The sequence below is a fragment of the Artibeus jamaicensis genome, unplaced genomic scaffold (assembly GCF_021234435.1).
Source record: "Artibeus jamaicensis isolate MK-2021 breed Jamaican fruit bat unplaced genomic scaffold, CSHL_Jam_final scaffold_537, whole genome shotgun sequence".
Classification (NCBI taxonomy): domain Eukaryota; kingdom Metazoa; phylum Chordata; class Mammalia; order Chiroptera; family Phyllostomidae; genus Artibeus; species Artibeus jamaicensis.
The window spans coordinates 628,545-638,409 of record NW_026522047.1 but is presented as its reverse complement, the minus strand read 5'-3'; the positions used below and the strand labels follow the sequence as shown (position 1 = coordinate 638,409).

The 9,865-nt window shown below is 65.0% G+C and overlaps 1 protein-coding gene across 5 annotated transcripts; it reads right to left on the bottom strand.

The window, feature by feature from the left end:
* Nucleotides 1–974: 974 nt before the first annotated feature.
* On the bottom strand, nucleotides 975–8,741 carry IGF2 (insulin like growth factor 2). 5 transcript variants are annotated; one of them, XM_037156356.2, is made up of 4 exons: nucleotides 8,648–8,733; nucleotides 3,467–3,629; nucleotides 1,816–1,973; nucleotides 975–1,726 (listed from the first exon to the last, which is right to left on the bottom strand). In XM_037156356.2, the coding sequence occupies exons 2-4, from the start codon at nucleotides 3,621–3,623 to the stop codon at nucleotides 1,493–1,495; spliced, it is 549 nt and encodes a 182-aa protein (XP_037012251.1). In that variant the 5' UTR covers nucleotides 3,624–3,629; nucleotides 8,648–8,733; the 3' UTR covers nucleotides 975–1,492. The 5 variants fall into 5 exon arrangements, with proteins under 5 accessions (XP_037012251.1, XP_053514505.1, XP_037012250.2 ...); XM_053658530.1 differs by lacking the exon at nucleotides 8,648–8,733 and adding an exon at nucleotides 6,023–6,442; XM_037156355.2 differs by having other exon boundaries at nucleotides 975–1,973; nucleotides 8,648–8,741.
* Between the last annotated feature and the right edge of the window lie 1,124 nt (nucleotides 8,742–9,865).

Here is a 9,865-nt window from a genome sequence, read left to right as displayed (position 1 = left end):
ATCGTTTTCACTGTCCTGCACGTGCGTGAGGGTGTGTGCTATGCCAGTGTATGCGTGTGAGTGCATGCTGTGTGTGTGTGTGCAGGTGTACATGGGTATGCATGTGAGTGTGTGTGGTGTGTGCAGGTGTACATGGGTATGCATGTGTGGGGTGTATGTGTGTGTGGTGTGTGCAGGTGTACATGGGTATGCATGTGAGTGTGTGTGGTGTATGCAGGTGTACATGGGTGTGCATGTGAGTGTGTGTGGTGTGTGCAGGTGTACATGGGTGTGCATGTGAGTGTGTGTGGTGTATGCAGGTGTACATGGGTGTGCATGTGAGTGTGTGTGGTGTGTGCAGGTGTACATGGGTATGTATGTGAATGTGTGGTTGTGTGTGTGGTGTGTGCAGGTGTACATGGGTATGTATGTGAATGTGTGTGTGGTGTGTGGGTGTATGTGTGGTGTGTGGGTGTATGTGGGTGTATGTGTGTGTGTGGTGTGTGTGTGGTGTGTGGTGTATGTGTGTGTGTGGTGTGTGTGTGGTGTGTGTGTGGTGTGTGTGGTGTGTGTGTGTGGTGTGTGCGTGTGAGGCTGTGTTTCTGTGGGGATGTGTGTATTTGTTTGCTTTTGGGTGGGGATGGATCTGTAAGAATTTGGTGTGGGGTTCGTGCCAATTAGGTTTTGTCTTGCCAATTTTGGTTTTCATGTTCCGTGTCCCCTCATGGTGACTCTGGCTGGTGGGGCCCGGGCGGCGCGAGGCTGGGTGACCGCTGGTGTTCGAGGCCAGTGCAGAGTTTTGCATGAGCAGGGAGGCGGCTGAGCAATGACATGCCTAGCGGAGAATTTGGGGTCCCCTCCTTTCTCTTGGACGGTCAGGAGTTCGAGGCGTGGCCAATGTGACCGAGTCCAAGGGGAAGAGAAGGAGGGGAGGGGGGGGCGCCGAATTATTTTATTTTGCCAATTGTTTTTAAGCCAATTTGTTTTTTAGTGTATTTTCAGCCAATTTTGTTTTTAGGGTTTTTTTTTTTTTTTTAGGCTAATTTGGTTTTTTGGTGTTTTTAAGGAGCCAATTGATTTTAAGGGGCTGGTATGTGTGTGAGAGAGAGGGGTTTGTTTTCCAATTTTGTTGTGTAATTTGGGGGGATGTTTTTTGGGGGTGATTTGGGGGGATGTTTTGGGGGGATGTTTTGGGGGATAATTTGGGGGGATGTTTTGGGGGTAATTTGGGGGGGTAATTTGGCAGACATTTGGGGGTACTAATTTGGGGGTATTTAAAGCCAATTGGTTTTGTACGTTTTGGAAGCTGTTGGGACGCGACCGTCGGCCGATGGAAGGGCCGAGCAGAGCAGCCTGACTTGGGGAGGCTGGGGCACAGGGGCGGGGCAGGGAGCGCGCTGGGGCAGGTGACGCAGAGAGACTTTCGGAGGGCCGGATGGTGAGGCCGCCGGTGGAGAGGACAGCAGGAGGAGCGCGGGGCTATTTCGCAGAATCACGACCGTTTGGCTCACTTCTAATTGCTGGACACCTCTGGAGAGGCACCCCCGCGGGCAGCTGGGTCGTGGGTGGCCAGGGCAATCAGGGGCCGGTGACGCTTGGCCTCTCTGAGGGCTTCCAGCTCCCTGGCCAGCACTCGACCCCGGCGGACACGCAGGAGGGCAGGCAGGCCCCTGCGCAGGCGTTGGGCGGACTGCATCCAGGCGCCGTAGTGGAAAAACTTGCCCACGGGGTATCTGGGGAAGTTGTCCTGGGGGGCAGGGGGCAGGGCCAGTCACGGGATGCCAGCTCCCTGGCTCCAGCCCCTAACCAGCCTGCCATGGAGCGGCGATGTCTTACCGGAAGCACGGTCGGAAGGGCCGACACGTCCCTCTCGGACTTGGCGGGGGTGGCACAGTAAGTCTCCAGGAGCGCCAGGTCGCAGCTGCGGAAACAGCACTCTTCCACGATGCCGCGGATGCCCCGGCTGCGGCGGCTGGCCCGGCCGGCTGGCCTGCCTGCAAGTCCCATGGGGGGGGCTGGTCAGCACCACACGCCACACAAGGCGAGGCGTGCAGGGGGCCCCAGAAAAAGCCTCAGGGGAAGTGGGGGGCCCAGTCCAGGACCAGCCATCTGGCCTGGGGGCACCCTCCTGGGGGCTGCAAACAGGCAGGGCCTTGGAGTCCCCAGGCCCAGAGAGGTGTGCAAAGGGGGCACAGGGGCCGCCCGGCGAGGGGTCCAGCACCCATGTTCCGGGGCCATGGGGTCCTGTCCTGAAGGCCAGGCTGGGACACAAGTGCCCCCCTGGACCGAGCAGGGGCCGGCGGCCCCCAGCCCGGAGACTCAGACAGGTAGGAATGGGAGGAGGAAGAAGAAGACGGGAGGAGAGGAGTGAGGAGCTGCAAAAAACCACGCCCTCCTCTCCTCCCGTCCTCCCCCTCCCTCCCCCGGCTCTAGGTCTCGGCCGCAGGGGAGAGCACCCAGGCCTCCCCTCGGGGTGCCCCTTGGCAGAGGGAAGAGCCCCTAGTAAGGGGTTGTCATGGGTCCCCCTGGGTGGGGGCTCAGCCCAGCACCACTTTCGGGGAACCTGGTGTGAAGGGGCCAGACCCTACAGTGCCCTTCCTACCCCCAAGGGAGGCGAGGCACAGCGAGGGGGCACAGGTGGGTAAGGCCAGGCAGGCAGAGACTCAAGAATGCTTTTCCAAGAGAAGCTCTGAAGTGCCAAGACTGGCCGCTGTGGGCCCATTGCTCAGTCTGGGTAAGTGGAGGCTGTGGGAGAGGAGGCCACATCAGTGCAGGCAAAGACACTGAGGCCCAGCTGGTTTGAGGGGGGTGGGAGTTGTGGGGGGGCAAGGGCCCACGCCCCAGAGGGAGAGTTCACCTCCAACTGGGGTCCCGAGGGTGAGGGGATACCCTGAGTCCGAAATCAAGAGGCGCAGGGAGCAGCCAGAGCACTGGGGCCAGCAGGTGGGCCCCCCCAGGGGGCGCAGATCCCTGGTCTCCCAGGCCAAGGGGTACTGTGTCCACAGGGCTGGTCACCTCTCCTGCACCTCCCAGGGTAGCTGCGCACCCTGAGCATGTGGGAAGTGCACACCCACCCACCAGCGACCTGTGCTTTTCTTCCCCTTGGTTTTCAGCCCATTTCATCAAATATGTGCCCCTTGTCAAAACGCTAGGCACCTCAGGGCCGTGGCCACAGCCCTGCCTGCCGCCGAGGGCCAGCCAGCCAGCCTGGCTCACCCCACCCCCCGCCCACCGGTAACAACCTCCCTGGTGTGAATGGCACCGCCCTCCTGCCGCTGCTGCAGGAGTCAGGAGTCAGGAGGCGTGAGTGCCCCTCGCAGCACTCTCCAAAGCCCCGGCTCCTCCTCCTCAGCCAGTCCTCCCCCACCCCCACCCGCCGTCTTGGTGTCTGAGGAATGGGCTCCAGCATCCATTTATGGAGCACCTGCCGTGTATGCTGATTCCCCCCCCCCGCCCGCCCCGCCCCACCACACACCGAGCTACTTACTGAAGTAAAAGCCGCGGTCCCCACAGACAAACTGGAGGGTGTCCACCAGCTCCCCGCCGCACAGGGTCTCACTGGGGCGGTAAGCAGCAAAGCAGCACGAGGCCAAAGCCAAGAAGGTCAGCAGCACCAGCATCGATTTCCCCATCGGAAGCTCCATTGGAATCTGAGGGCGGGGAGAGAAGCGTGAGCCCCGCCAGCCAGGCTCCCCCAGAGGCAGGGCCCTCGACCAAGTTCAAGTTCAGCTGCAGCTTTAAAGCGTGGCTTTCTCCTGAATGTCATTGTTCTGGATTGAGAACTAAAGTGTTTTAACTCCTGAGGCCAACAGGGGCCTGTGGGAAGCACACCTTTGATTGGAACCAAGGGCTGGCCAGTAATTTCCCATGGGGGCGACTGTCCCCACTGGCATTCCTGCAGGGGCTTAGCCTTTCCCAGAACTGCAGGGACCAGGGCTGGACACTGGACCTGGCCTCCATCCTGTGATGTCACGAGGGCGGGGCCAGTACGAGGCAGCGGCCACTCCTGGGCCGCCCAGCACCAGCCAAGATGGCAGACAGCCCCACCCCACCACACCGCACGTGCACCCAGGGCAGCGAGCGGCTGAGGGTCCTGTGGGCCGGCCCCACCCTCCCAGCCTGTGGCTGAGCAGAGCCCAGGTCAAGGGTCCGGTGGTCAGCCCGGCGGCACCAGCCACACGCCCAGGGACCTTGTTCTCCAGACTCGCCGAGTCCCCCAACTCCAGTCTGCCCTGGGCACCCCAACACAGGCAGAAAAGCCAAAGCCTCAAAGTCCTTTGGGGACCACCAGACCCTCTGCCAGGCTTCGGGTACCAAAGCCCACCCGGAGAGCTGGGGAGAGCAAATGAAGCTACCTGGAGGCTAGACCCCAAGCCCCTCAGGGTCCGATCTGGAAGGAGTGGCAGGTCTCAGATCTAAGTATTAGATTCAGTGAGATGCCCCCGCGCCTTCCGGAAGGTGGAGGCCCCCCAGGCAGGCAGCCCCAGCCTGCCCTCTGCAGACCCAGGTGAAAGCCCTTCTGGGGGCACGGCCAGGGCCCAGTGCCATGCAGCCCGTTGGCACCCTGATGCTGACCGAGCAAGGGGCTGGGCAGGCTGCCCAGACGTGCCCCTCCCAGGCCCCACACCCAGTGGGCACCGGGGCAGCGGGGCCTCCCAGCCTGGACCGAGGCTGTGGCATGCGGGCCCCGGAGGGTTCTCGATGCCATAAATCGGGGAGACGAGAGGGGGCCGAGAAGCAGTCTTGCTTAAGCTCGGCAAGAGCCGTGGCCAGCTCCAAAGAAGGTTCTAAAAATAAAAGGGCCACCTCGCTCTCCTCCTCGCTCTCCGGGACTGGACCCCAGTGGGTCTGCCTGCTGCCCCTTCCAAATTCTAAGAACACAGCAGCCAGGCAGCTCCATCCTTCCGAAAGCCCGGCCTCTCTGCCGTGGGGTCCAGCCCGGAGCCCCGGCGGGGAGCGGAGGACTGGACAGGCATGCCCCGGGGAGGGCAGGGGCAGGGGCAGGCAGGGGAGTGAGTGCCTGCGCTGGAGGCAGGGGGCCGAGGCTGGGCCCAGCGGGCCGGTGGGCTGGAGCGGAGGGCAGCGGGGTTCTCGCTCAACAGCGCCGGTTACCTGCCGCTGGACAGGAGGCTCCTAGGGCTGCAGAGGAAGAGGAGGCTGGACGGCTGCCTCACAGGAGAAGCCAATGTCCAGTTCTCGGGCTGGTCAGTGCCTCTGCTTTTATGTGTGAGCGGGCTCCTCCCAGCCCCGGCTCCACCCTACCCCCCACCCCTCTCCCCACTGACCACTCCCCCCGCCCCTTTGCTCCCGCCCCCTCCCTGCTTCCAGCCAGTCCCTCCTCGGCGCTGCGCCCCCACCGCTAACTCGGGGCCGTCCCTTTAGCAAAGCACCGCGTGAGCGCGGGGGAGGGGTTTGGGGGCTTATCCTGAACCCCCAGCCCAAGTCCGCACAGGGCCACGGAGGCCAGGGAGGGGGCTGCTTTCCACCCCCTTTTATGGAAACTTCCATCTGCACACGGCGCAGGGGCAGTTACCCCCCCCCCCACACGCGCGCACAATGTGCCGCTGCCCCGGGACCCCCCAGAACAGCCCCTTTCGCCGGGTCCCCACTTGGAAAAGTTGGGGACAGGGAAAGGGAGGGCCGTCGGGGGAATCCTGCAAATGTGGCGTCTGGCAGGGCTCCCCGGCCGGCCCGGCCCCCTCGCTCCGTCCTGGCCCCGCCCCCCCCTCCGTCGGTCTTGCTGGCGCGGAGTCAACATACCAGGGTGGGTTTCGGAGACTTGCGCCCCTCCTCGCTACCCAGCACCCTGGGGGAACGGCCCCGCCCCCGCTCGGCACAGATCGCAAACTTTCAGCAACCCGCCCCCCCCCCCGGCCCCCCAAAACCGACCAGGAAGTCGCCTTTGCAGACAGCTCACACCTCTCCCGGCGTTTCCCGCAGCCTCCAGCCCGCCCCCCACGCGGCGCAGGGCAGAGGGCGCGAGGCTCGCCCCCAGCCGCCCGCCCGGGCGCACCCCCCGCCCGCCGGCCCTCGCGGCGCTTACCTGGGAACCGGCACCGCTGCCGCCCACCTCCCTGCTGCGTGTTGCGAACCGAACAGCGGGCGTTGGCCCTCCTGCCGGGCACTCCTCTGCCAGCGCCGCTCTGGCCGAGTCGCGGGGGCCGAATTGCGACGGGGCAGAACGGGGGGATGGCTTTTTTTTTGGGGGGGGGAGACTCGTCTGATTGTTTGGGGAGGACGGGCTGTCTGCGGGCTGGGGCGGGCCAGATGTTGTACTTTAGGGGGGGAAAGGGTATCGGGAAATGAGGTCAGCTGTTGTATCCAGGACAGAGGGGGGCAGAGATAGTGAGAGAGACAGAGTGAACGTGAAAGGGGGGGGCCGAAGAGAGGGCGAGAGGGAGAGGGGACAGCGAGAGGCGGGCAGGCTCACAGCGGGAGAGAACAGCAACGAGAGAAACAGAAAGCGTATAATTAATCCACTTCGGGACGAGGGCGGGAGGGCGGGCCTGGAGGGGGGCGGGCGCTGGAGGCGCGGAGCTGGGGGGGACGGGAGGGAGCCAAGGGAAGGTCGCGGGAGAAAAGAGAGCGGGGGGCCGGGACCAGAGGCCGAAGAGGGGGAGAGGGGTGCACAGAGAAGCGAGGGAAGGGTGCCACGTCGGGGGTCGGGGGCGGTGCGGAGGGGGGCGGAGTGGAGGCGTCACCCGGACCGCGGGCGCCCAGCTCGGTTTGGGCCGACGGAGCCCTCGGCCGTCGCGAGCCCGGGCCTCGGGGGGGGAGCGGCGGCAGCGCTGGAGTCGCCCCGGGAGAAGCGAGGAGTGAGAGCGCCCAGGCTGCGCGCCGGGGAGGGCTGGAGGGGGCGCGGGGGTGGTGACAACGCCGGCGGCCTGCGAGCCGGACTGCCTGCGGGGGGAACCGCCTCCTCAGGTGCAGCGGGACGGGCGTTGAGGTAGATAGACGAGGAGGCGGCGGGGAGTCCGCAGGCCCGGCGGAGCGCGACCCCGCCGACGACGCCCGCGATGGGATCAGCAGCGTGGCGGACGACGTCGACGCGGGGCCGCCAGCCCGGTGGCGGCGCTGGCGGGCCGAGCGCGGGCGGGCGTGGGCCAGGAGGCGGGGGCGGCCGGAAGGGGGGGCCGGGGGCCGGCCTGGCCTCACGCAGCTCCGCCGGAGAGCAGGCGAACTTCGGGCGCCAACGCCGGGCTCTTATAGCCGCGCCACCCCGCCGCGAGGCGCCCGCTTGGGCCCCGTTGGCTCAGAGCCCGCACCAATGGGCGCCCGCCGGGCCCTCGCCCCGCCCTCGGACCGCCTCCGCAACTCGAGCCAGGGGGAGGGGGGCGCGGGCCAGGGGGCCCGGGAGACGGGCGGTGGGGGAGGGGGCGTAGGGTGCGCGGGGACCAGATTGGAGTGGGGGCAGGGATCGCAGAGTGTGCAAGAAATTCCAAGTCACCATTCTAAAGTGTTTAGGGGCCCCACCTCAGATTCTGAGGTGCGGGACCTCTGCCCTTGTGCCCTGGGCGCACGGACCAGCAAGGTGGGCGGTGTCCGAGGCCCCAGTGGTGGCGGGGGTCCCTGCTTTGCGCCACGGGGCTACGCGATGGGGGCGCCCCGTCAGAGTGAGGGCGCAGGTAGCTAGGCGCAGCTCGAGGGTCCCGCTGGGAACGGCGGAGCAGGCGAACAGAGGGGGAGGGTAGTCCCTGGGCGCGCGCACGGCGCGCAGCCGCCACCTGCCCGAACAAGCACTGAGTCTCGAGCCGCAGCCGGAGCCCGAGCGCCCCCCGGTGCCGCGCGGGAGCCGGGAAATAGCCGCGGCGGCCGCCAGGTGCGGTCTGTGGGGAGAACCGGCCGGGTCAGGCCCGAATCTGGGCCAGGCGTGGGGCCTGCGAGGCCCCGAGTGCCGGCAGAGAAAGCAGCAGGGCGGGAAACATCGCTCAAATAAATCCTACCTGCATGGCCGAGCTCACCGGGGTGCGTCTAAGCAACTCGCCTTTGGGGCCCACCCAAAATATCCGGATAATGGTTCCCCCGTCCTCAGTGCGTCGGACTTGCGTAGACTCGGGTTCAGCCCCGGGGGCCACCACGATAATTTGGGGATCTGGGGAAACCATCTCCTGGAGAGTTTGGACGATGTAAGAACTCGTTGTGACTTTTACCAAGTCGCAACCACGCACAGGACCCCGCGCCCCGCCTGTCCCTCCCCCGCCCCCACCCCAGAGCCCCTGCCGCCCGCGCCCCTCCTGGGTAAGGGGCTGCCGGCAGAAGCCAGCACGAGGCTCGCCCCTAACTCTGCCATCAATCACCTCGCCCGCGTTCCGCGCGCGCCTCCCCGAGTCCTCCGCCCGGCGGCCGGAGGCACCGCGCTGCGCCGCGCGAGCAGGGCGCGCCTCTCCTCGGCGTCCCTGCGACCCAGCGCCTAGCCTGCCCTGCTTCGGGACTGCCAGGGCGCTGTCCCCACACTTAACGATCTTTGCAAACAACAAACGAAAGCGGCGCCGGTTTCGGGACACCCGGCGGCATGGAGCGCGGCCGCCCAGCGGCAAGCCCGCAGGGGACTACCGCTCCCCGTGCGGGTCTCCCCGGCGGTCGGCTCAGGCGAGCGTCAGCCCCGGCCGGACCGCTGCCGGTGTAGGCTAGAAGGACGACTCGGGCGCGGAGGCGGCGGGGAACTCACCGCAAGGCTGGAGGCTGCGTCCTCGGGCGCTCTAGGAGCCGAAGCAGAAGCAAGCGCTCTGCGGCGGGCTGTGGACGCTGCTGAAGGTGAGCGAGACCCCGGAGGCAGTCCCCAACGTCCGGGGGCAACGCCCAGCCCGTTGGAAGACCCGGGGACAATGCCCAAATTTGGGGGAAACTGGGGGCAATGCCCAGTCGTTTTCCTGGACGCGGGAGAAGTTCTGCCCACGTCCTGGCGGACACACTTGCCAGGCCAAGGGTGTTTGGGGAACGTGGACATTTCCTAAATCCGAAGCGCTCCGGAGACTTCGTTGGAGAGGCCGGGAGGCCTGAAACCAGTGCCCAGCGTGGGTGGGGTCGGGGGGCTGTGGAGGGCCGCGGGCGGGTCGGGAACAATGCCCAGATATCGGGGTGCGCAGGTCCGAGCTCTGTCTGACTTGCGGGCGGAAAGAATGAGTGCCCCCCAAGTAGGGGACTCAGGGGAGGCCCCCTATGGCGGGGAACTGCAGTTAACGACTGAATCTGAAGCTCCAGAAAAATGAAGTCCGAGTTTGAGGACGAGAGGGAACTGCTCCCTGCAACTGGGGGAGGAGGACCTCGGTGTAAAAGGGGGGGAACCCGGCGTCCGGGTCCGTATGCCTGGGGGAACCCCAGATGGATTTGTGAGACGGTAGGATTTGGGTGATCCCTCAAGAAAACTTCTTCACATGAAACTCGGGGAGGGGGGGCGACCTGAGAGGCACACAGTCTAAAATCGAGGGAAGAAAACAGTGGGCACATTTGGGGGACCTAGGCAAGCCCTCCGCGAGGTGGAGAAAAGTGGAGATTCATTTCCGCAGCTCAGAAACGCAAGTCCTCGGCCTCGGCCCGGAGGCAGCCCCAGTGCTCGGGGAGAGCAACTCACATGCTGATCTCGGCTTCGGCGCCAGTCCTCGGTGACCTTTGCAGACCAAATTCAGAAACACGATCCGAACTGGGGGGAACCTGGGGTGTGATCGGTGCATTTGGGGAGTGCGGAAAGTCAACATCTTTAACACTGTATTTTTTTAAACCGATTTGTTCACCATTGCTTTATTTTTAGTGAGCAGGAGAAAACGCCCTGTGTCCCTGAGCGGGGTCTGCCTTTGGGAAACCCTAGTGAAACACAGCCCCGGTTTTGGGGGTCCCTGGAAACCGTCCAGTGGAGACTGACAGCTGGATTTCAGGGTCCCTGGCTGGC

Bases quoted from the DNA above. Each gene is read 5' to 3' on its own strand.
- IGF2 (XM_037156355.2), bottom strand. From the start codon at position 3,623: ATGGAGCTTCCGATGGGGAAATCGATGCTGGTGCTGCTGACCTTCTTG. The intron at 1,974-3,466 runs GTAAGTAGCTCG...TGGGACTTGCAG, and splicing joins GGACCGCGGCTTTTACTTCA to GCAGGCCAGCCGGCCGGGCC.